A 27402-nucleotide genomic window follows, 5' to 3' on the forward strand; every position below is an offset into this window, starting at 1 on the left:
GTATCAAGTCTTAAGAACTTTTTTGTCTAGCCCTAGGTTCCAAAGATTTTTCTGGATTTTTTTTTCTTCCTAAAAGTTTTATAGTTTTATATTTAAGTCCATGATCCATTTTGAGTTGAGTAAGGTGTGAGATTTAAGTCAGGGTTCATTTTGTTTTTGCCGAGGGATGACCAATCGTTCCAGGACTGTTTGTTGAAAAGGCAATTATTTCCTCCATTCAACTGTTTTTGCACCTTGTTAAAAATCAGTTGGGCACACTCATGTGGGTCTACTTCTGTGATCTCTATGTCTATCCCTCCCATCAAGAACACAGTCCTGATTACTATAGTTATAAGTCTTGAAATTGGATAATTTCACCCACTTGATTCTTCTTTTAAAAAAATCATCTTAGTTATTCTAGTTCCTTTTGGCCTTTCCATATAAATTTTTGTATGATCTTGTATCTACCAAAAAGAAAATTACTTATGTCAAACCTGCGTATCAGTTTGGGGAGAAGTGACACATTTACTACATTGGGTTCTCCGACCCATGAGTCTCTCCATTTACTTAGGTCTCCCTTTCTTTTTTTTTAATCAGCATTTTGTAGTTTTCAGCATACAAGTCCTGTACACAGTTTGTTAGATTTACACCCAAGTATGTCACTTTTTCGCTTATTATAATTGGCACTGTATTTTTAATTTCAGCCTCCAGGTGTTCAAAGCTAGTATACAGAAATGCAATTGATTTTTCTATGTTTATAGTTTGCAGTACGCCATAGTTAGAAATGCACACAGGAAGGCCCTAATTGTTCACATTTGGAACGTTCCCAGGTCCAAATGGGTAAGCGCAGTCACAGGTAGGTTACATACATAGCACAGTAAAAATCTTGGGACATTGAATCTGGACGTTGGGTCTGCGTGGCGTGGCTTACTTATGGCTTTATGTGATAAGCTGTGCTGAGGTGCTCTTGTGGCAGATAAAAGGGAGCTATTGGGGGGGGGGCAATGTAACTCGCTCAGGTTGCTATCATCATCCCTTCCTTAAGTGGTTCCCCATGAGAAACACAAGCAGGACCTTGAACAGACGTGCCCTGGATACATGTTTTTCTATGAAATTTTCATGTCTTTTGATGCTTCATAAAGCTTATCAGTTGAGGAGAAAAATAAAAATGTACTACTTGCTTCCAGGCTGCTTCAGTCAGAACTTTCACAAATGCAGGACTAAATCTATAATCCATCCTCCTCTTCCCATCCTTGGCACCTTATATGGCTCTATTCTCTTGTGAGCACTCCCAATCTGGGGATTCTCTCCTTTTTCACTGGAGACCTTGACAAAACAAAATTTAAAAGACCTATTCCTTTTAGGTTGACCAAAAAATGGTTGGTTAGGATTATATTACATTTTTGTATATGCAGCTTTCATCCATTTAATATTATAAATATGACGTATGTGAGGGCTGTCATGACTAATAATCAGCTCAGTATTCAATATTTTTGTCAAGAGTTACCTGTTTGGTTTTTATGTAAATTCTTACCTCATTCAGACATGACAATTGTTAAATGCCAGAGATCTTCCTTTTTATCATCATTCTTTAATTTCTGTTAACTCTGAATATCAACTTGATAAGAAAAAAGTAAAATATGAAGTTGGCATATTATCCAGTTATTTATCCCCCAAAAAACCCTAAACAACAACAAATACTGCATTAAACTTAGTACAAATTTGAAAGCTATCCAACTCCAAACTTGCAGACGGCTATAACTTCTAAGTATTTCTTCCTAACACTGACTTCTAATAAAAAATACAGGATGTCCACGAAGTTTTAAATCACAGATGTTATTTTTTTAAAAAAATAGGTTGGTAATGTCTCTGAAAATTCTGATTTAAATGAGATCTTAGGGACAAATAACATTTTAAGATTAAAAAATGGTTCAAAATATGAAAGACTTTAAAGGCTTACTTTTTTTGTGTGTAATTTGTACTATATATAGGTATATATATCTCTATATATATAATTCTTTTTAATAATTTTACCAAGTATCATTATTTATTAACCAAAGTCCTCTATTTTAAGCCAGAGACTTCTACTATTTCATAACCAGATCTCTTTAACTAGATTTTTATCGAAACTTATATACTGAGATGATAATGTATTTTCTTGTAGAAGCAGTGGAAGACAGGTTATTACCAAACTTATTTAACCCACGTTATAGATGATGGAAGGGATATCTGCAATGAAAAACAAACACAAAAAACAAATACTGCAATATTTATCATTCAATAAAAATAAATATGAAATGAACATGCTGAATGCTGGAAAAGTATATCAAATTAGATCAGGAGAAGAAATGTTCAGATGAAAACTGAAAATTATGGAGGGAAGTTCCAAAAACTTTCATTGGCTTTGGAAGTTGACAGTATAAGCACTTTATGTTTCTACTTGTGCAGTGCCCGAGGGCTGCAAGTTTTCCTTTCTATTCTATATTACTATAATTGATGCAAAATGCAAGACAATTTTAAAAAGTTAACAACTGCTTTTAGTAAGACTATTTTATTTTAAAATTTTTCAAAATATAAAAATAATAAACATTATGGATATTTAACAAACAAAACAACATAATTCAACTATAAATAATGAAAATGTTGACAACCTCACATAAACACGTAATACTATAAACATTCTAAGCATACAAGAGTAGTTTTCTAGTTCAAGTTTTACCATTTTCAGTTCAAGTTTTATTATCACTTTAAAAAATAAACAAAAAAAGCTGCTACAGCTTAACCAATTACTTTCGCTCCACTCAAAGAGCAGGGAATTTTTCCCCCATGCCAACACACATTCGTGAAATGGGATACTTATGGGCACAGGTATTAAAAACTGGAACAATCCAGTCTGCAGACAAGAAAGAACTCCTTTGGTGTTTTTCGGTTCAACAATCCACAGAAATTGAGTTAAACTAAACCACTATTAAAGGAAATCTTGTGCCAGACATGTTGTGAAGTAACATCATACTCAAAACAGGTTCAGGATTCTGAGAATCAAAAGTAAACATCTATGAATGCTTTGCTGATACTTAAAAATTGTATCTTAAGAACATTCACTAAGGTGCTGGAATGAAGTCTTGCAGATGTAGAAAACAATCTGCACATTAACACAAAACTTGTACAATGTAAATAATACATCTCTTTAGAACTCATCAAATGTTCTATAAATATTTAAGAATTACCCTGCCTCCTGTTGAGTAAAAGACAGATGGGAATTTAAAGCAGAACAGGATTACACCATATTTTAGGACTAGAAAAGTTTTCCATTTGAAATGTGGGAAAACTGAGCCATGCTGAATGTATCATTTTTTTTATTCGTCATATTAATACCACTCCTTTTATCAAAAGAGCTAATGAAAAACTGAAGAAACTATTTTCTTTTGGGGAAGCTGGACACAAATTAGTATAATGTCATTCTCCATCTTATCTTTAAATTATGGGATGTTTCTAATTGGCGGGGCTCTTTACCCGACTCACCACAGACCACTTTTATAATTATGCTGCTAGATTAGATTAAGTTATAAGCAATCATAGATTTAAGCCTAGCAAAGTCTAGATAACAGGTTGAAAAATGATATTGAAAGGTTTTGTAGCACCAATGATTTTTTCCTAAGACACTTGAGGGGCTGCATCACTTTAAAGTATTATTTATCTTGTAAACAAGACCAAAAATATTCAATTGATCTGTATTTTGAGCACAAATATTTATAAACTCTATTAAAAAAAAACAAATATAGCATGACTAGGGCAGCTAACAGTGTAAAATCTAAGTATATTGAAAAATATAAAGATATATAAAAGGCTTCCATAATGCAATCATGCAGAGGTAAACTGCTTCACTCAATTACACAAAAGTGATTCTGTACAGTTATCTACACATAGCTCCATAAGAATCCTCTTCAGGAAAATGAAATAATGAAAATCCCTATTTTTAATTAATAAACATATGGGAACTCAAATATGTACCTGACCTACCAGATCTCACAGCAATTTTCAAAAAGTACAATGATCTCAATGAGAATTAAATCATCTCGACTTCTGATTCCCAATGGCATGTTCAATTTATTTTGTTTTTAATTTAAAAGCAAGGGGCAGCAGGGGAGGAAGATGAGAAAATAAAATTGAGAGTGGTGGGATATGATCCACATCTATTAACCAACCAAAACTGTTAACAGCAAGTATGGTCTCTTCAGAGAATGTTCTTTGGGTTTTTAGCCCAGTAGGTTAGAACTATTCTATTACACAGGCAGAGAATCTTTCCTTAAAAAGAAAAAACTACTGAACTAATCTGGGAAAATATTTGTGAACTCCCAGCAGCTATACGTTTGTTCGCAAATGTGAACTAAAAGAGAAGTCCAATTTTTAAAATGCCCTGTAGGCTGTAAGGTCATAATTATGTTAAGAAGACCTTCCTTTAAACCAAGCCTACATTAGCCATGCTGTCTCCAACTAACATGGATCAAAATAGATAACTTCCATTATGTCTGACGGGTTCATTCTTTTTTTCATGAAGACAAATACACTGCATACTCAAGAAAAAGTGCTTGCAGAATAGTTAACTTTGTACAAAAAGGTGAAAATATGAGCATGGCTGAATGGAACTAAAAAAAAAAAAAAAAAAAACAAGGGAGAAAAGAATCAAGTATAATTTGGACTTTTCTAATAAGAGTTGCTATCAAGTGTAACTTCTGACTTCTCAAATGCTAATGAGAATCTATGAAGGAATACTAAGAAATTAATTTTCTGAAAACTTTACGGTGCCCATTATAAAGAGGGTATTTTGGGTGAATATTTAGAATAAAATTTAATCACACTCTTTATAAATAATTCCAAGCCATATTGCTTATAAATAAATAATACGGACATACACCTTTTAAGGCAGGAAAACTATAGTTTTAACAATGCTAGCTAGACACACACAACACTATTTCCCCTTGCTTTTAAAATTGTCTTGGTTGCAACTGAGGAAAATAAGGAAAAACTGTGTAAATCAGACATTTAATAGATATTTCTCAATATTTATAATCCACAGATCATTTTATACTACTTGAAAAGAAAGAAAATTATTCTCCTTGTTTATTTTGAAGAGTTAAGAATTTTTTTTTAAATTATTTGGGAAAAAAAAATTATTTGGGTAAGTGGCCTTGGCAGCGACTTCAATAAGTATATTTAGAAGAAACAGGCAAGTTATCAACATGTGAAAAAAGTATTTTACTAATTGTTCAAAATTATTTTAAGTGACTATCCTAACTCCAGAAATGTATCCTAAAAACCCAGGAAAATTAAAGCCAAACCAAGGTTTAACTTTTTAATCATTTTCATCATTCTAAATTGTTCATGCTAATGAACATAGTATCATGGCTTTATAGACTTCCTAGACACAATTTCAATTTGGCTGAGATTGAAAACTTATCTCATGTTAGGAAAACCAAGGGGATTTTCTTTTTTATCCTTCTTAGACTGTTTAAAAATAAATGGCTATAAAGGGGAGAAAACATTTAAGAATAAGGTCAGACAAAGCACACAGTCAGATTTACTTCTGGACTCAGATGTACCCTAAAAGAACTGTAAAGATAAAATGCTAATTATGGTACATGTAAACATCTATTCAAAATGATAAAGGGCAAACATAAAACGATAGTATCATATTATTATAACAGTCGTCTCCAGACAGGAACAGGTCTTGCTGTTGTAGTCACAAAGCTAAATTCAGGCAATGATGATCTCTCTCTGCTGGAAAAAGAGAAGACTATTAAAAAAAACTGTGAAAACAGTAAATAAATCTAAAAACTGAATCATACCATACATTGACCTCCAATTTTTTTAAACATTAAATAAAATCTGAGATAGGAATCAAAATGAAAGTTGCAGACAAATTTCGCAAAGATCAGCCTTGGGTTAAAATGATTTAACAAAACCTCTCTGCATCATGCTTCACTGAAACATTAAGCTGCAAAGATCACAGCTCTGCAACATGGTTACGATCTAAAACTTTTGATTAGGAAATGTCATAACTGACCACATAGTAAACTTTTATCAGTGTGGGTTGGCAAAGTAGTAATTTTAAGAAATCACGAACAAATTCCAAAATATTGATATAAAATAAAAGAACAATTGTCTTAAGTTTCCCAAGGACTTCATTTCCTTAAACTCCATGTGATAACCATTTCATTCTTCAATCACACTATATGACATAAAATACTATACTAAGCATAATGATTAACAACAAAAGTAAATAAAAAGGAACATATCAAAATGAGACAGTGGTTCATATACAAAGGAAGACTAACTTGGATGATTGGGAAGATGAGAGGATGGATGAAGCAAAGTGACAGGGAGGGAGGGATGAGGAAGAAGCAAATATAATAAATTGATACAAAAAAGTAAAATAAAAATGCTTTTAATTATACTGAGTACATAATACTGATAAACTGCAAGAAAGTTATTAACCAAATTAGGAATTTTTCTACTGAACAAGTATGAAATTTTTCTTTGAACAAGTTTTCATTAGAAATTACTGAGCATGTCAGTCATGTTCACCAAGGTTTCTTCCTTTCTTAGGTCTTTTAGATAGCTATTTTGGAAGATAATCTGCTGTCATCTGATAGGTATACAATGATCAGAGAGAAAAAATCTACTCTTCTCTAAAAGCCTATATGCTATATACATACCTCAGAGCAACTAGCCAGTTCAAGAAGTTAACAAGAACAAGGTAGTTCCTGAGATCTGCGAAAAGGACATTTTCTTTCTGCCTTACAAATAGTGTATGCTGACGATTTATTCCTAGATTAAATTTCTGCTTTAATTATAGGGTTTCGGAAGAATGAGAAAAGCCCTGCGAAAGACCAAAAGGTGAACTAACCTAATAAGCCAGAACTTTATGCAGGACATTTTTGTTTTAAAAGGCTAAAAGACTTCTTGTAAGGGAAGAAAAAAGAAAATTTTACAAATATTTACATAAATTCTGGAAGGACTAAAACTGATTTTCTATAATTAGTTCACACTATAGGTAAGGGGAAAAAAGAAAGAAAACATAGACTGATAAAGTTTGTATAATACTCTACAATAGCCATTGATGTTTCAACATACCAAACAAGCAACTGTTTGCCTTCTTTTTGTAACCCTTAGAGCCAGTGATTAGTGATCCAAGTAAGACTGAAAATACAGTCCCCATAAAACAGTTCTAGTAACAAGAAATTTCCTTCAATTAAGCTCAGCCATACTTTCTACAGGTAATCAGCTAAAACAGTGAAGTCTTATCTTTATAGTAAACTACTGTTTGATACATTTGATCATATTACAAAATAAAACAAGAGCTATGGAATACTCTCCCATTCATGCAACATGGTTTCATTAAATGCTTGAGTACTGGTTAAATACTAAAATTAATTTTTAAATGTTACAATTATCCAATAACAGTTAAAGCAACACTGCTTATGTAGAGACATAAAATATTGAGTGAAATATGTAAAATGACAACTCAACCATCCCTTGAGGTAATCCTAATCAATCTTTTAAACCAATGATATATCATTTCCTTCAATTTTTTCCTGGAAAAAGTAGCTACCTACATCTCAATCCCTTTTTCACTCCCACCTCAGCCCAGATCTATACTACAGCAAAGAACTTGTTAGAACTGCAAAATTTAAAAGCGTGTATCAAGTTTCAGGTAGCATACTGTAATAAGAAAGAGTTTTCAACTTTAAGTTTGGAAGTGAAAGGAAAAGTTACAAGCAAGAAGAAAAAGTGTGAATACAGAAGTTAATCTACACTTCCTAGGTTAAAAGGAATTTGGGTAGCAAAGGCAAACATTTGGGAACACTATATACAAAACTGTACCAAGTACACACTGTATGAATTATCATAACCAAATCTAAGTTGTTTCCACTGATAAGATGATAGAAACAGCAACAGCAACAACAGGTAGGGAGAATTGGCATAGATATGTTAAATTGTTTTAGATCAAACACTAATATATCACCAGGGAAACTAAAGACGTGAAACAGACCTTAGAGATCATCTAGTCCAACCCCTTTCATTTTACAGACAACGAAACAACTCTGGATAAGTTAAGAGACTTGTCTAAGGCCAGAGAGTCAAGTTACAGAGCTAGGGACCAAAAGCTAAATCTCTTAACCCTTGTCCAGTACTCTACACTAGCTCATCTTCGGATATAAAAAATTAACGGGATGGACTAGATTAGTGGCTCTTGACATCTCTATTCTTACACACTGATAGAAACCAAAAGGTGATTTTACTCCTGAAGTGACAACATTTAATACTCCAAAATTTTAATAGCCTACTAATTGTTATGGAAATTCCACTAAGACTACGTGTATATTCCTCCATCAGTATCTGTAACCCCCACTGGTGCAATACTTAACAGTATCAATTGTTTACTAAGACGGTCCCAATGACTGAGAAGACCTTCAAGAGAGATTTTTAGAAAATTGATAAGAATTAGCAAGGGAGGTAATTGTCACTCCATTGTTGGAGATTTAAATATGCATTCATCCATTAATTCATCCAACAAACAACTGAATGCCCACTATAAGCCAGGCTTTATGATAATCACTAGAGATAAAAAGATGAATAAGACATGGTCCCCTTCCTAGAGGAGCTTGTAATCTAGTGGGGAAGACAGACATATAAACCAGATAAATTATATTACAACATAAGTACTGTAACAGAGATATGAACAAAGTGCTGTGTTAAAAGGGATGGTTAAGGTATGAACTGGCTAATGACCAAGAAGTCTACTAATTTTGTGTAACAACTACCACATTTATTGTGAACACAACCTCATGCCCAATCAATAATTAGGAAGGAGGTAGCAATGTAGAGGTTTAAAAAAAAGTTGGCACTGAAATCAGAATGCCTGCATTCAAATTTAGTCCTTCTGCTTACTAGCTGTCACTTTGGGCAAGTCATTCCATCTCTATTAGCCTAAGTTTCCTTATCTGTAAAATGGGAATTAACAACTACTTCAAAGGGATATCTTAAGTTTTAAACGAGAACACATGAAAGTACATGTAGAGTACTAGTATTTATAAACATACTCATTAATTTGAAAAAATCCAATAGCAATTTCATACTACGTAATATTTATAATTAAAATCATATTAATGATAATAAAAATATAATTATGGACCTAATGAATGTTGCTAATATTTAATCCCCATACTGCAGGACCCTATCAAAACATACTTGTCTTCTGATTCATTCAAAGCAACATGGTGTAAAACATTTTAATTTTAGGTTACTACAGAATTTAAGATTAGGGAAAGTGATTAGCTATTTATGGGTTTAAATAAATAGTGTGATTTCAGTTACATTATAAGGGAATTTTACAATAATTGCAAAACATCATGCTAAAATTTACTAATCATATTATAAAGCCAAAAATCAGCATGGAGATTTAACTGGCCTTTGCAAGATTTTCTTTCTTTATAATACCTGTTTGGTGTAAAGAGAAGAAACGTGAGCCTCTGCCAATTTGGCATCTTTCACGACTACTAAAAAGAAAAGAAAACAAACTTACCTAATGAATCAGAATAGCACATAGTCAACATACAAGAGACTACATCAAAATATATCACAGCTCTAAGTAGAGTAAAGAAGTTTCAAGTAAAGTCACTATTTTGACAAAAGAAATCTGATAGTGAAATTTTAAATATAAACATGTGCATCAACTGCAAGCCAAAACATTCCTATGAAATACTATTACCATCAAGAATATATATACAACTTTAACCCTAAGTGTGGGAAGAAAAGAAAAAGAGGAACAGCATCCACTAGCTACTCCATTGGCAAAAGACTATGGTGGTGAAATTACAGTCTGTGATTGTGAGGACCCCAGTATGGGAAGAAAGTAATTTTTTTTTTATGTGACTTTTAATATAATCACTATATTCTCAGGAGGGGTAGAACACTTGCAACCAAAAGGATAAACTGTAAAAGATAAATATGTAATCTCCCACCCTCCATTCTACAAAGAATGCATTTATTTCCTGGAAACTGCTGTATCAACTTTCAATGATCATGTTCACTTGTCAGAGAAAGCCACTTAAAAATCACAATATTGTTGCAAATGTCAAAGATTTTTTATACAAGTATAGGAAATGCACACTTAAAATATCAGACTGGAACACTTACCAAACAGTGTTTTCCTAAAGTAGTATCTACAGTACATTTCTTTATTCATACATCTTCAAATGGTCAAGTTTTCTTTCATACATCCAAAATGTAATGTGATGTTTTCTTATTCACCAAATGTTAGCTCTACTTGAAGTCTGGTTCCAAACTAATCAGCCTGCTTTTAATTTAAGACATCTGTTGAAAGTTTATAGGATCAAACCAAACTGAAGTGGTATAAATTTTAAACAATGGATTGAACATTATTGTAAAGGTACTGGTAACCATTATTATTATTAAGAATAAGTTAGTGATTATAGCTCCTTTTGTGATAATTGGGGGGAAGGGTAGATCACCATCTGGAATGGTCTATTTAACTTTTTTTTTTTCTTTTCTTTTCTTTTTTTTTTCTTTTTTTAAATCAAGGAACATTGTCTTTTTTTTTTTGTCATTGCTTTTTTCTTTTCTTTTCTTTTCAAGAGACCATTCCACTTTATTTTTAACATCTGAATGCATAAGGACTCAAATGCAAAGCAGTCATACACCGTTATCATTAAAACCCATATGGTAAAATACATACACAAGTCCAACAAAAGGCTAATACATAGTAAAGCCTAAGCATACTACTATGTAATATTATGAATACATAACTTGGAGACTTTAGTTAGAGTACTATGTTACCTACTCATTTTTGAAAACATTCATTAAGATTTTAAATGCAAATTCATTCCTTATTTGGAGTAAAACAAAATCCTCTAAGTTATAACAAGTATTGGTCATTAAGTCTTCAGACCTATTCATTAAATTACAAAGAACCCAAAGAATTCTGTAATGTTCAGTAGAAGTATGTAATAAAAACATTGCATATGTCTAGTGTGATATCTTTACCAATTGTTTACTGAAATAAAACGCAAACATCAATCTTTCAAAATACAGGATTCAGAAGGTAGTTTTCTTCTCTTTTGTCTATTTGTGAAATTCATCTTCATCACATTTTACCAAAAATTGTTTTTACAAATATGTAAAAGTACATTAGATAATACTAATGAAACACAGGTAGAGTTCTATCATATGCAGATCAATGATCAGTCAAATCATCTTCTCCAAGAGCGAGATTCATTGTCCTCTTCTTCTTCATCATCATCTTGAAGTAATGAGTCATCCACCAAAGACTCTTCCTGAAACTTTAGGTTAAAATGCATTTAGGAATTTACCCAAAAAAAAAAAAAAAAAAGAAAAGAAAAAAGGTGACACTTTTAAACACTGATTACTCTCAACAGAGTCGAATACAAACGGTATTTCTATAGCTAGAACATTCAAGAAACAAAGAAAAGCAATCTTCACTCAATGGTTTCTCAATACTATCTATTCTATCGCTTGCACCAAATAGACACTAAAAAAATATCAAAGTAAGCCTTTGTACATGCCGTTTTTCCTGCCTCTCTTTATCAAATTATGCCATCTTCTATACCTACAAAACATTGCTCCACACTTTTTTTTTTTAAAGAAAACATCAATAAGTCTTCTCTGACACTAAATCAACCAACAGTTTGAATAAAGTTTATCAATATTTATATTTTTCTGCTGTATGTAACAAACATTTTCTTTTATAGCATTCTTTTCTTTTCCCCATTCCCTTCATAAAAGCTTCTCAGACTACTTTTCAAACTTTTCAAAATACCTAATACCAGGAGCTCTCCTGCTTTTCTCCCCATTCAATTCAAACTCATGGAAGGACAAAGGTATAATCTAAAATATAAAATGACAAATCATGTATATGAGTTTCAAAATACACATTTTATTCTTGCATTTGACTATGGATATGTATAACAGCCTTGAATGCTCTTCAAACAAAATGAAGTGCCATTATGAAAATCTAACCAAGGTAAAACATGGAACCATTTAGTTTCCCCACCTTACCTTTCATTCCTTAACTTCCTCAACTTTTTCCTACAGCTTCCTTCATGATTAAACAAAACAGAGTTGCTTATCTTTAGGTTTTTGGTTTCAAAGGGCTCTCCACTTCACTGTTCTTCATGCTCCCACCTCTCAGCCATCAGACTACCTGCTGTTACCCAAGAAAAAATGTACTCTTCCACACCTATACCTCTGCCATTTAAAATGCCTCTCTCAACTATACTCCCAGTCCCAGCTCTTGGTTATGAAAAGCTTTTTGATCACTCAGAGTTCAGCTCCACTGCCACCACCTCCTTCAAGATTCTTCTGGAAAGAAACAATCACTCCTTCCTCTGGGTTCCCACAGCATATTGTTCAAATCTTTATTTACCGTATCAGTCTGCCTTTTATTATATAATTAGTTTCTTATGTGTCTGTCACCACCCCCTTTTCCATATTATAAGCTCCTTGATAACAGGGACCGTGTCTTATTCATTTTTGTGCCTATCACAGTATCTACCATATAGCAGGCATTCATTCTAATGAACTAAAATGATAAGAATTAAAATGAAACCTGAAATGTTAATAAAGCAACTGAATAGAATATATACTCTAAAACTTAAAATATCACAAGATTTCCTGTGGATAAAAATCTAATGAATAATTAATGTTTTCTAAGAGTAAATGAAAACTGAGTATATATATGATTTTCATATATTCTTTTTGGATTAACAATCCACAGTTCTCATTAATACATAAAATTTAAAGTTGTCTGCATTTATCTGATATCCCCTGCCTGGAGATGGCTCAGGAATAAAAGTTTTATGTTAAAATCACAGCCATAAAATCACATTTTATATAAAAATGTAAACATTTAAGGGTAAAAACAAGTGGAAAAAAAACATACTTCCTCTTCATCAGGTTCAACTTCTTCTGTTTCAACAGCTGAAATATTAGTTATTGGTTTATTCCAAGCCAGTTTTAGATCCTGCCCTTTGAAACGAGCTCCATGAACTGCAGCCTAAAACAATTAAGAACATTGGAATATAGAACATTAATAATTTGTAAAGAAAAAAATGAAATGTTATAGTACCTAATATTTAAATTAAATTAGCTAAACACAAGTGAAAGACAGTTGTCTATTTTTGCTTTGTGGTTTACTTCTTTATTTACTATGTATTATTGCAATTTATAATGTACTTTATATTGTTATTTACTTCTAAAACCAGCCTAGTGTTTGTAAATTCCTTTATAAAAAGAAAACAGGAACAATTTCTCATAATCGAGTAGAGCTATTTCACTACTGGCCAATATCTGACTAGAAGAACTATGTCTCCATGTCTATAGTAAAAGGATAACTGCTACTCAAGGCAACAATCTCAAAGCACTTCAAGATTCTGGCTGTAGATCTTAATTCTTGTTAATTCACAAATGGCTCATATAATAACTAGAAACTAGAAACCTTTAACAAATATAAGAATAATTTTGCATGTGTATTTTTAAATTACATCAAATAATCACAAAATACCATAAAATGTCTGATGTATCACTATTACAAAATATAAATATTTTGTATATGTTAAAATGCAAAATGAAGACAAAAAAACAAACAAAATCCCTGAACTTTTTCTATTGAAAACTAAAGCACTTCCCTACAAAGCTTTCAGACCTGCATATGGTAAAACTGAGTAAACAGTCAAGTAACTGAGTAAACAGTCAAGTCTAAGTACTTGTTACATTAAATGGCTGGTTTAGAAAGAATGCTTTCAAATTAAAGTAATGTGAACTAACATAAATCAATGTTAGCAACATACCAAAATAATTCATAGTCACAAAAGATTTATAGCACAATCTCAAAGTACAGCATAATGTGAAATGTAGAAACAATTACATGTTCAATGATATTTGACTATGAGTTGCGTGATATTAAATTCCCCAGGTATAAATTTTAAACCTGCACATATAAATTTATGATAAATTTAAAATATTTCATGCCTATTAAAATGCAGCTCAGGAGTTTTTAGTCCATGACCCTATCATGTCATATAACTAAAAAATTTTAAGTACTTATATATAATATTTAAGGCCAGAAACAAATTGTAATTTTTTTGAAGCTATAACTATTACATAAAAATATATTCCTTTAAGGAATTCCAATTGTCTCATGCAAAATGTCTACTCATAAAACTCATGTTTTCATCCAGCTAAAAAAGGCAAAAAATGTTAAGTGATTTTTTTTGTAGTAAGTTCTTCAAAAATTTCTTATGGGGACTTCCCTGGTGGTGCAGTGGTTAAGAATCCGCCTGACAATGCAGGGGACACGGGTTCGAGCCCTGGTCCGGGAACAACCGACATGCCGCGGAGCAATGAAGCCCATGCATCACAACTACTGAGCCTGTGCTCTAGAGCCCACAAATCACAACTACTGAAGCCTGCGCGCCTAGAGCCGTGCTCCACAACAACAGAAGCCACCATAATGAGAAGCCTGTGCACCACAACAAAGAGTAGCCCCTGCTCGCCACAACCAGAGAAAGCCCGCGTGCAGTAACGAAGACCCAACGCAGCCATACATACATACATACATAAATTTATTTACTTATATATTAAAAAAAAATTCCTTATGACCTAATTTTGTAAATCTCTATATTTAGCACACACTTCAAATTTAAAAGGTGAATCTACAACTCTCTCAAGTTTTAATTTTAAAATTATTTACTGGATGCTATCATCCAGGCTCTGTTGTTCCATTTACAGAGCATAGGCAGAGTAGATTTAGCATAAATCTAAGGGTCCTAGGATTTTTAGAATGTTAAATGAGCTCTGGTTTCAACTTCAAGTCATCAGCTACATTAGCTCCGAACAAGAGAGTCAGCCTGACCTTTGAAGCTTTGAAGCCAGGCATTGACTTCTCCTCTCTAGTTATGCATGTCCTAGATGGCACCTTCTTCCAATATAAGGCTGTTTCATCTACATTGAAAATCTGTTGTTTACAGTAGCCACCTTCATTATCTTAGCAAGATCTTCTGGATAACGCACTGCAGCTTCTATATTGGCACTTCCGTTTTTATATTACAGTGACAGCTTCTTTCCTTAAAACTCATGAACCAACCTCTGCTAGCTTCAAACTTTTCCTCTGAAGCTTCCTCATCTCTCTCAGCCTTCACAAAATTGAAAAGAGTTAAGGCTTTGCTCTGGATTAGACTTTGGCTTAAGGGGATGTTGTGGTTGGTTTGATATTCTATCCAGACCACTAAAACTTTCTCCATATCAGCAATAAGGCTATTTCATTTTCTTATCATTCATGTGTTCACTGGAGTAGCACTTTCAACTTCCTTCAAGAACTTTTCCTTTGCATTCACAACTTGAATAACTGGTGCAAGAGGCCTAGCTTTCATCCTATCTTGGCTTTTGACATGCCTTCCTCACTAAGCTTAATCATTTCTAGCTTTTGATTTAAAGTAAGAAATGTGTAACTCTTCCTTTCGCTTGAACGCTTAGAGGCCACTGCAGGGTTATCAACTGGCCTCATTTCAATGTTGTTTTATCTCAGGGAATAGGGAGGCCTGAGGAGAGGGAGAGAGATGGGGAATGACTGGTCAGTGGGAGCAGTCAGAACACACATTGATTGATTAAATTTGCTGTCTTATATGGGCATGGTTTGTGGTGCCCCCAAATAACCACAGATCACCAGAACAAATATAATAAGAAGAAAGTTTGGAATATTGCAAAAATTACCAAATGTGATACATACAGTGAGCAAATGCTATTGGAAAAATGGCGCTGACAGACTTGCATAATGCAGGACTGCCACAAACCTTCAATTTGTTAAAACAAACAAACAATACCTGCAAATTGCAGTAAAGCAAAGCACAATAAAACAAGGTATACCTGTATACGTGTGTGTTTAAAAACCATATAGTACAGAATTAAATGGGAAATATCAGTAGGACGTGTATGTATATGTGCACGTGTCTATATGAACCTATGCATTTTTTTCCCCACTCCCAGCTCTTACCACTGAAAAAGATTAGTTATAGTAACAAACTCAGTAGTAATGAGCACCCCTAGTACTCAGATTGTGGTCTTTAAATACCTTTCCCAGTAAAAAGAACCAGAGCTCCTTAGAGAAATGGCCAGTTCCTGGTCTGGAAGAGAAAATTTATAAGACGAACCTAGAACACCTTTTCATACCAGAAAGCAGAGAAAGTATCATAACCCACTACAGTCCTGTCAAAAGAACTCAGAAACAAACCTATATACTAGCCACTAGCCAAAGATGGGACATCAATAACTGAGAACAATGGATCAATACCCATGAAATGTTTAGATCTATGAATTTATAATTCCACAATACCAATCAAGTTAAATCAAAATATGAATCTTATTCTGGATCCTTAAAGGAAGTAAGTAAAATATTTATAAGAAAACCAGAGAAATGTAAATGCTGGTATTTGGTAATACTTAAGAAATATTAATCATTTTTAGGTGCGATAATAGTATTGTTTTATTTTTTTAAGGCTCTAATATTGAGAGAACAGGTTCAGTATAAACACTGAAAGGTTTACAGCTGAAATGATATGATGACTGGGAATGGCTCCAAAATAAGGAGGCAGAGGGTTGTTAGTGGGTGGAATACAGACAAAATAAGATTGGCCATAAGTGGATAATTGCTGAAGCTTGATGATGAGTGTGTAGAGGTTCATTTTACAATTTTCTCTCATTTCTATGCTTTGAAGTGTAAATAAAAAGTCTGTTTAAAAGCTGAAGCATTTTATTCATAGGCTTGCTCTAGACATTTGCCTATTTAGTCTTGCACAGTCATTCAAAGTTTGTACCATATTAGGACGCAAGGAAAGCAGGCATACACAGTGACAGAAGAAAAAATTTTAAAAAAGGCTTTGAAGACCTAACAAATGAAGGAAGAAAAAAAAAGTATGAAAAGTAGTTATGAGGTAGGTTCCATATCTTACATGGAAAATGATTCTGGAAACAATTAACATTTGGAAAAGGCTGGATTAAGCGAAATTAAACAGGTGTGTTTGCCTTTTGCCTTTTCAAGTCATTGAGATTATAATTCTAAATTGAATATACAAAACGCAGCTCTTCATAAATTTACTGACAAGAGAATCTTTTGCTAGAGGAGCTCCTATAGAACCAGCGTTCTGTTAAAAACACCGTGGGGAAATCTGACCTAAGGCCAAAAGAGCTAAAGCTGCAAGCCTAGTGTACCTAACATTTTTTTAGTAACCATAACGATAAAACTATCTATAAAAGAAGGTTAAAACCAAGTTTATTAATGTTTGTAATAACCACAGTATACAAGGTTTAGGCAGGAGTTACAGTAAAGGACCACAAAAACATGTAAAATCTGATTTTTAGAACTTATAGGGAAAGACTACACGGCCACTGTCTCACAAGCTTCAGACTTAGATTTACTAATTCTCATAGCACAGTGCCCATCACATAGCAATACTTAGTAACCATTAAGTAAATCAGCAAGAACACACACACAAAGACTGTGAGATACATGATTTGATTTCTCTTGACTGAATCCACTTATACATTTACTTCTTGCTGTAAATTTACTATTTACTCAGTCAGCCCCATAACGTCTACTCTTCATGTTGCACTATCCTCTATGAATCCAATTTTGTGCTTCTATCTTCAGGTCTAAAGAATGAGAGTTTTGAAATCACTCTATCTTGTTTGTATTCAGTTTCACTGATTTACCAATCAATTCTCATTCTTAAACACACACACAAATGTTAAAAATAGCTAACATTAAGAGGATTTACTATGTTCCAGGCACTGTTCTAAGTATACAAGTTCTGAATCAGTGAATCCACACAACTACTGGGAATTGAGGCATGGGTGTCAAAAACGCAACAGTAGAACAAGATTCTCTTTCTTTTTGATATAAAAAGCTATATACCCTCTTTGAGTCTGGGACTGTAGAGTTTCATCTTTGGGACTGATTCTTATAAAATAGGAACTTAACTATTCCTATTCTAAAACTGGATCCTGGTTTCTTACAAAAGTATAGGAACAAGTCAGAGTAGGAAAACTAACATTCTAACCAGTCATGGGAAGAGGTTACTTTTTTCTGTCCTGTTTGGGTACTTATGCACCTTTAGTACATTAGGGGTGGTGAAAGACAAATTGGAAAACAGAAAATAAAGCAGCAGGATCCATCTTCTAACTAACCAGAGTCAAACCTTAATCATCTTAACCTAAAGCTAAAATGGTTCTGTTTATATTATTACTCCTTAAAATACTTCAATCTCTTTTCTGAGGAAAATTTCTTACTTTTCAGTCATATTTGAATGTCTTGATTATCTTATTCCTGTACTTTCCTTTGAAATATTATGTATCTATTGAGTTAAGGAAATAGACATACATTCAGTCATCTAATACAATGATTCAGAAATTATGAACAATGAAATATTTGGAAATAAACATTAGCAAAGGTTTACAATTTTCTTTTCTTGGGAAGGACTATCCTTTTCCTTGAGTTTATATCCACCTACATTTGGTATTAAATTTTTCTTTATTTTATATAATGATGGTGATGGTACAATTTTTTTTGTACTTTTTAAGCATTCTTCCTTGACAAAATTAAACACTGGCAACCTAATGTCAAACACACTAGTTTTTAAGTTCCGAAACCTCACTGTTCCCTAAAATCCAGAAGTTTGAAAAACACTATTTTAGCCTATATTCTGCTTGTATAAGATTAGCTTCAACTTAATTTTCTATCCTCTTCTAAAATAGAATGTTACAAAATTTTAAGAAATTTTTTTGGCTTAAGGAAATGTTTATGTTTAACAACTTCTATAACCTAATTCCAAATGTTTATCCTAGCAATGGTAGTTGTTCCTTTTAGTTTGTTAAGTAAATCCAACTAAAATGGTATTTACCCTGAAAAGCTAACTCTCATCAGATCTAACTTAAGCTAAGCTATTCTGCCACTTATTCAACCTTCATATAATTCACTGTTAAAATCTTTCTTTATACATTAACCCCTGGCCTTTGAAATGACTGCTACTCATTTGGAAGATATATACATAGTATAAAAATATATATTAAAATTTACATCTGAGATAGAAAAAGCAAAACCCAAGAAGATATACGTCAACAGGTCCTACTTATCAAAAGCAAAACATCCAAAAATTATTTAAGAGGCAGGAGGGTTTGTTTTTTTTTTTTTTTTCCCTCAGCCACATAAGTAAACAGGGACAAGTAGTAATATATATTTTTAAAGTAGTTACTAAATTCACAAACTTGTAATACTGTAACCATTTGAACATAACAATTACCATTGTTTTATAATAAGACTACTTCCTAGAAAATAAATAGAACATAAAAAGATGGTACTCAAGCTACCTATCCAACATTACACTGAAAACTGTCACTGAAGCTGTCATTTAAAGGAGGCTCATTCTTAACTTATATTCAACAATACCTCTCAGAGAAAACTTGATCAAAAATCTACTTTTTCAATATAACATGTATACATATAAGCTTATAAGAAAGTTTTAAACTCTCATCAATTATAGATTACCTTTTATTTTCACAAAAGACCTTTAAATAGAAGATTTCTTAAAACTTAATAAAACTCTAGGATGAGGAATTCCTCGTCTATAAAACTATCCACTACCCACCCGCTTAACCCTGAAACTATGTTATTCTAGGGCCCAGTTAAACACTTTTCTTGAGACTTAATCAGACCAACAGTCTTTTTTATAGGCTGCAATGCGCCAAGAGCAACTCCTACCAGGTAAGTTCCCAGCAATGTACCGGCAGGGAGTATTCACTACAAAGAGAATAAATCAATTTAGAAGATTTTCAAAACTTAGTTAGACCACAATCATCTTAAAACTTCTGAAAACCATCCTACTCTTCCATTCACATGAGGTTAACTGTTTGGAACGTTTAATGCATTTTTCCAAGGTCAAAATGGTACATCTATTTCTCTGCAATCTTGAACAAAGAATACACAGGGCTAACAATGTTCCAATGAACCTGTTACACCTCGCACTCATTTTCCTTTTTTAAATCTTTTAAACCCAGAAGAAAGACAAGGCTGCATATACTTCTGGTCATTCTTTAGAAAGATAATTCAAGATACACATTTTAAGACAACTATACTAAAAGGACCCTAAAAGCTAGCGCTATATATTCCTGTCTTGGGCAAAAAGTTGTAGAGGCCTAGTTGCGGGTATGCTGAGCTACGGACACTGTAGGGTTCAGCCAACTGGGACTAGGGAGCAGCAGATGAGGGATGGTTAAGAAGAGCAGCCATCAGGATTCTAGCTCCGCTTGTACCTTACCCTTCACCACTCATTCTGCCAAAGCAGACTTGTTCTGGGCCAGCTGAGAAAGGGATAATGGAAAGTGGAGTGGCCCTATCTCCTATGAAAGAGAATAGAAGAATTCCTAATGTCTCAAGAGAGTACAACTTGACATTCAACTTGGTGATTAACTATATATTCTAAATATTCATGTTATATATAAAACAGCCTAACTGCTTTAGGACATTCTTTGTAGCCATGAATTCCACTTCCTATGGTCTATCTACTGTCACAGTGTAGTTCTTTAGTAAGTCAAAAAAAATTCATTTATATTAAAACTTAGAGGCAATATTTATAAAACATTTAAATCTGAATTTCAATAAATTAGAATATTTATAATACTTACTGCTTCAGCTTCTGCTCGCGTCTTGAATGTAATTACTGCATGAAGTGAAGAGTCATCAATCTGACAATCTTCAATTTCACCATATTGCTTTAAATTAAAAAAAAGTATTTCCTCCAAATAAATATTTTGAAACATCCAAAATCCTAATGGTTTTTAAAATATTAAAATACCAATAAATATAACCCAGGATGCATAACAATTCAGGGTGATTAGCAGAAAGAAATTATGAATAACTCATTTTAGTACATAATATTGTATGATAAAGGGTGTTCCTATTTTCTAATATTATTTACAATTCTATACTTCCTAGAACCAGGGTAACTTACACTTGATTGAACTATTCTTTAAATAGGGAAACAATGGTGAAAGATTGAGCTTCCTTATTGCCATTCCTTCTATACTCATTATTCCAATTCCAGAGTATGTTAAATTCTTTCTAAAGCAGAATATTTAATCCTCAGAATATTCTGTGAGTTTTTTTTATCACTCCCAATTTAAAGATGGGGGGGGGGGGAGGTTCAGAGAATTTAAGTAATTTTTCCAAAGTAACTTAGTTAACTACCAGGATGAGAGTCCAGTTTTCCATTCAAAAGTTTTCGATTCAAAACTTGAACTGACTCTGCTTTTACTCTTACTTTACCCTCCTCTAGACCACACTCTTTTAGAACATTTAAAAGCTAAACATATTAAATTATGCTGGTTTTGGGTGTGCTAGATTTTATTTTTCCCTGTGTAGGAAGATTTTTCTGCAAACAGCAGAAAATAGCACCTTTATCACATAAAACTTTAGTCCTTTATATATCATTACTAATACCTCCTTCTTTCTTACCCCCAAATAAAATTATAACCACAATCTCATTAAATATACACACTCCACACAGAAAAATTCTGTAGGGCATAGTAAAGAAAACGACCGCAGAATCAGATCCCAGCTCTGTTAGTACTAGCTGTGTAAACTTGAACAAGTTACTTAATCTCTTCATGCTTCATTTTCCCGATCTCTAAAATAAGCATAATAAAGGTACCTACCTCATAGAGTTGTCAAAATAACTCATAATATGGTGAGTTATATAAAGCATTCAGAAAAATACCTGCCACAAAATAAGTGCTCTGTAAGTTTGAGCTGTAATGTTTATTACTGCTACCGGTTCCAATGGATAAATTAAAGAAAGCATTTTGTTAATCACAATTTGTAACCGTCAATGGTCCTTTAGTAATGTAGATTTTTTTTCTGATACCTGTCATATGTTCAAATCACAGGTTGAGATAGAGAAGCTATCTTATTTAAAGACTGACAATTTTTTAAATGTGCATCACCACTACTAACTTTGAGAAGAGTTCGAATCTCCAAATACATCCAAGAATATACATTTAGAGGCTCTGAATGTTTCTAAAACCAAAACCATTTTAGTCTCATCAAAACACATTCCTAAACTCAACTTGTTTGTCTGGATTATTTTAGCATATCCTTTGATAATTTCCTGATTAGCTGTATAACTATATGTAATACACCTAAGTTATCTGGATCTTCTTCCCCTTGGGAAGGTGCAGAAACAGGGCGTGTAGTAGGGAAGAATCGAGCTACAGTATTTCCAAGCTAGAAAGCTGATTCCTTATTTTCTCCCTTTGAAGCCATAAAGCATAAGACTTTCCAGACTCACCATCCTTAAATATTAATCATTTCAGTTATTTCTTAAACATACACCATTTCTTTCAATACCTCTCTATATCCTGAAAAAGTATAGTTTCACATTTGTTAACTGCAGTTAACAGTCTGGAATATAACTGTCAAACATTTAAATCTGAATATTCAAAACGTTAAATTACTTGTGTACCTATCTATAAGCTTACCTATCCCTCAAGACCCAAGCTCCAGCTTTACTACCTCTTGAAACTTTCCTCTACTGTTCTTTCACCATCATATGCCTGTGTGAAAAATACTTCTCTAAGTTACTGAACTATTTACAGTTTTTAATAAATTTAACTTGATTATAAATTATTTGTAGTTTACTTTAACTGGTTTGTGTTAAACCATTGTATGTAAAATCCTTGAGGGTAAAGAACTGGTCATTTACTTTATATCTCCAGAGCAATTACTCTAATGCTGCAGGCAAGACCGATGCTTAGTAACTAACCTTTGGGATACCACTAAGAATCATAACATTTAAGTTGAAAAGGGCTTTAGGCAGATATAATCTCCATTCTGCACAAGAACCCAACAGATCCCAGGAAATCCAAGTAAAATAATGGATTAGCAGGGACTAGAATCTTATTCTCCTTCCTCACAGAAGGAAGTCCATTGCCATTAGACTGACTCCCTTTAATTATACCCTGGCACCAACTAAGGCAACGTCAAGATCGTATTCCAAAATTTTGTCTTGTGTCATTTCTAGGTTAGCTAGGTCAAGAATACAGTATTAACAAATAAAATTCTATCTTAATTTTTAAAAATCTGGATGGCCCATGTAATATGCTGAATTTTTCCTAAAAGTAAATATCAAATGAAACTAAACTATAGGACTTCCCTCTCTGAAACAATAAGGTCTAAATCATTCCTTTCATAATCTGAAGGCCTACTAAGTGTAAGAATAGTAACATTTCTTCCAGACAATGATTAAACAAAAAACCCCTGGAGCTTGTTTTTTAAGTAATTAACAAAGGATTATTATAGATTAATCAAAACCTTTGGTGAGATTAATGGGTTTAAATTATTCATTTCATTTTCATACTTTCCCCTTTAATATCCATTATCCCCAACAATGATTATCAGTATTTGTTTTGTTGGACAGTAAAAAAGTACCGCAAAATGAGGAAGAAGATCTTCTCTATCACTCTCTGTAAATGCAGAAATCTCCAATGCCCTGGGACGGTGATCCACCACAGCATGACCAGGCACACCTCGACCTCGACCTCGACCCCTGCCTCGGCCGTGAGCTGCCCCTCGACCTCTTGAATGAATTCCTCTACCACGACCAGATGAAAGAATCCCTCGTTTCGCAGCCTAGAAGAGATTAGACAAATAGGTTAAACATCACAGTTACTAACATGAGCCAAGTGTTATACTCAGCCAGATGAGCCATACAATCTGATATGAGTTACACAATTTGATACATATTTACATATTCAAATAATGCCCTACAAAAGGATTTCATAATTTAGGTTAGGGTTTTAGTTTTTAAAGTGAAAGCAAATTTAGGTAGCTAATGAATTTAGAAAACAAAATAACATTAATTTAAGCAATGTTTTGAAATTAATAAATGTGCCTTTTCTACTAAGCCCCTACTCTCTAAGACATCAAACTATATCACAGGGACTTCCCTGGTGGCGCAGTGGTTGAGAATCTGCCTGCCAATGCAGTGGACACGGGTTCGAGCCCTGGTCTGGGAAGATCCCACATGCCGCGGAGCAACTGGGCCCGTGAGCCACGATTGCTGAGCCTGCGCATCTGGAGCCTGTGCTCCGCAACGGGAGGCCGCGATAGTGAGAGGCCCGCGCACCGCGATGAAGAGTGGCCCCCGTTTGCCGCAACTGGAGAGAGCCCTCGCACGGAAACGAAGACCCAACGCAGCCATCAATCAATCAATCAATCAATCAATCAATCAATAAAAATTAAAAAAAAAAAAAAACTATATCACAAAAAGACCAGCAATTCTTGAGTTCCAAATAAGGCACAGTGCTGAATGTTACTTCAAAAGTTAGTATAGGGACTTCCCTGGTGGTGCAGTGGTTAAGAAACCTCCTGCTAATGCAGGGGACACAGGTGCGAGCCCTGGTCCGGGAAGATCCTACATGCCATGGAGCAACTAAGCCCGTGCGCCACGACTACAGAGCCTGCACTCTAGAGCCCACGAGCAGCAACTACTGAGCCCATGTGCCAAAACTACTGAAGCCCACGTGCCTACAGCCTGTGCTCCACAACAAGAGAAGCCACCGCAATGAGAAGCCCGCGCACCACAATGAAGAGTAGCCCCTGCTCGCTGCAACTAGAGAAAGCCCAGGCACAGCAACAAAGACCCAACGCAGCCAAAAATAAACAAATAAATAAATCTATTTTAAAAAAAGAAGTTAGCATAATGTACACATACAAGATACCTATATATATATGTGTATTTTTTCCAGTTATGACTTTCGAATACAGTGTTTCCATTCGTTTGCCTGTTGACTTCAGTATGTACAGTTATTTCAAATTCATCATTTTGATCATGTACACTAACACCATCATACAACCAATGTAGCATAGTAACTTATATTCCACTTTATCACTCTATATGAATAGCACACCATTCCTTCATTCCACAAATATTTAATGAGCACTTCCTATGGTCTAGTCCTTACCCTCATGAAGCTCAAATCCTAGAAGAGTAGAGACATTAAGCAATCAAGTTATTTGATTATATTAATGAGAAGTGACTCAAAAAATGAGGAAATGCTCTACTTAAAGATTTGAATAGAATATTAAAGATCTGCAATGAATAAACTACTAGAATAAAAGTTCCATGAGGAATTTTTTTCCTTGTTTTATTCTCTACTTTATCCCCAGCACCTACAATAGCAGCTAGCAGATTGTAGAAACTTAATATTTGTTCAATGAATCAAAGAAGGTACAAAGAACAAGCAAGGCAAGAGTGAGGGGTGGGGGTTAGAGCATGAACAAAGGAACCAAGGCTGAAAGGAACATGGTACTTCTAAGAAGGAATAAAATCCAGTACAGCTGGACCACACGGGATGAAGAGATGAGGCTAGAGAGACAGGCAGAGCCAGATCATGAACAACTTTAAGGACCACGTTAAAGATTTTGATTTTATCCCAAGAGCCATGAAAATCAATTAAAACAACTAAAGTTCAGAAGTAGGGTGATGTAATCAAATCAGTGTTTAAAATATTATTCTGGTAAAAGGAAAAGAGAACAAGCTGGGAAACCAGTCAGGCTACTACAATAGCGCCAACAACTGAAGATAGAAGCTTAGTCTACAATGGTGGCCACGGAGATAGAGAGAAGTAAAATAAACACATTTACGATATACTGAGGGGGCTTCCCTGGTGGCGCAGTGGTTAAGAATCCGCCTGCCAATGCAGGGGACATGGGTTCAAGCCCTGGTCTGGGAAGAACCCACATGCCGCGGAGCAACTAAGCCCATGCGCCACAACTACTGAGCCTGCACTCTGGAGCCTGTGAGCCACAACTACTCAGCCTACGAGCCACAACTACTGAAGCCTGCATGCCTAGAGTCCGTGCTCTGCAACAAGAGAAGCCACTGAAATGAGAAGCCCGCACACCGCAATGAAGAGTAGCCCCTGCTCGCCGCAACTAGAGAAAGCCCGCGCGCAGCACCGAAGACCCAGTGCAGCCAAAAATTAATTAATTAATTAATTAACTAAGGGAAAAAAAGATACACTGGGGAGTAATATGTATAAAACTTGGTAATTAAATGTGTATGAATACTGAAGGAAAGGGAGAAATCAATGATGACTCCCAGATTTCTGGTTTGGGTAATTGTGTAGATGAGTTTAGGGACAAAATAAGCACAATTTTGAACATGTTGAGCCTGAGGATGTGAGACATCCAAGTGGAAATGTCAAGCAGGCACCACTGCCAAAATCTCTGCAAGTATAAATATTTTAGTTTATTCATCTCAAGACAGTTAATTTTAACATTAGCTAAAGTAATCATCTAAAATCCAAATAATAAACTTCAAAGGTCAAGGATTAATGTCAACAACAGCACAGCATATAAAAAGTATACTCTTAGGAACTTCAAAATGCTCCTTAAAAAAGGGGTCCCTGGACAAGTAAGTTTGAGTAATACTGAGTATTTAAACATGTGTTTTTGGAGATTCACAAATTACAAGCCTCTCGAAAACCATATACAAAACACATGTTTATATATACACTACCAAATGTGAAATAGATAGCTAGTGGGAAGCAGCCACATAGCACAGGGAGATCAGCTCGGTGCTTTGTGACCACCTAGAGGGGTGGGATAGGGAGGGTGGGAGGGAGACACAAGAGGGAGGAGATATGGGAATGTATGTATATGTATAGCTGATTCACTTTGTTACACAGCAGAAAATAACACACCACTGTAAAGCAATTATACTCCAATAAAGATGTTAAAAAAATAAAAAAATAGAAAATAGAATGTGGAAAAAAAAAAAAAACAACCCATGTTTACTATAACCTCTTCCAAACTTATTTGGCCTCAAAAGCTTTTTTCACTAATACCTATTAACAAAATATGGAATTGGTGTGGAGAATGAACACACTCTGGCAAACACTGCATTACTGCATATACTAATATAAATTGCAAACTAAAGTTTGGCCATCATAAAAGAAAAACAGAAGATGTCATTCAGTGTTTAGCTATATCATGATAAAGAATGAAAACATGGACTAATAATATAAAGGATATTAGTAATGCTATTATTTATTTGCTAAAATTATGGGCCAAAATTTTTAAAATGATAATGTATTTTTTTAAAGTTGCATCAACACAGGCATGAAATCTCCAGAATGGTGAAAACACAATTTCTATATTAACATAAAAGGAACCTATCTTTTCCAAAACTTGTTATCTTAGGCAGGACACACAGACAACCATATCAGTTTTCCAGAGAATGCAAAATATATGCAGGTTTAATACACCATCCTATG

The 27402-nt window shown here is 33.9% G+C and overlaps 1 protein-coding gene across 10 annotated transcripts in view; it reads right to left on the reverse strand.

Annotated features, from left to right (window-relative positions):
- Positions 1-2577: 2577 nt before the first annotated feature.
- Positions 2578-27402, reverse strand: part of RBM26 (RNA binding motif protein 26) — a 90720-nt gene continuing 65895 nt past the window's right edge. For 7 of the 10 annotated variants that reach the window (XM_059902489.1, XM_059902493.1, XM_059902492.1 and 4 more), the window contains 6 exons: positions 23552-23752; positions 20752-20838; positions 12962-13075; positions 10180-11342; positions 9481-9539; positions 2578-5757 (listed from right to left, as the gene is read on the reverse strand). In XM_059902489.1, coding sequence (XP_059758472.1) covers positions 11253-11342; positions 12962-13075; positions 20752-20838; positions 23552-23752 — 492 coding nt within the window. In that variant the 3' untranslated portion in view covers positions 2578-5757; positions 9481-9539; positions 10180-11252. The remainder of the gene's footprint in view (positions 5758-9480; positions 9540-10179; positions 11343-12961; positions 13076-20751; positions 20839-23551; positions 23753-27402) is intronic. The other 3 variants (XM_059902486.1, XM_059902487.1, XM_059902491.1) reach the window with 3 other exon arrangements.

Source organism: Balaenoptera ricei, chromosome 18 (genome assembly GCF_028023285.1).
Source record: "Balaenoptera ricei isolate mBalRic1 chromosome 18, mBalRic1.hap2, whole genome shotgun sequence".
Taxonomy (NCBI): domain Eukaryota; kingdom Metazoa; phylum Chordata; class Mammalia; order Artiodactyla; family Balaenopteridae; genus Balaenoptera; species Balaenoptera ricei.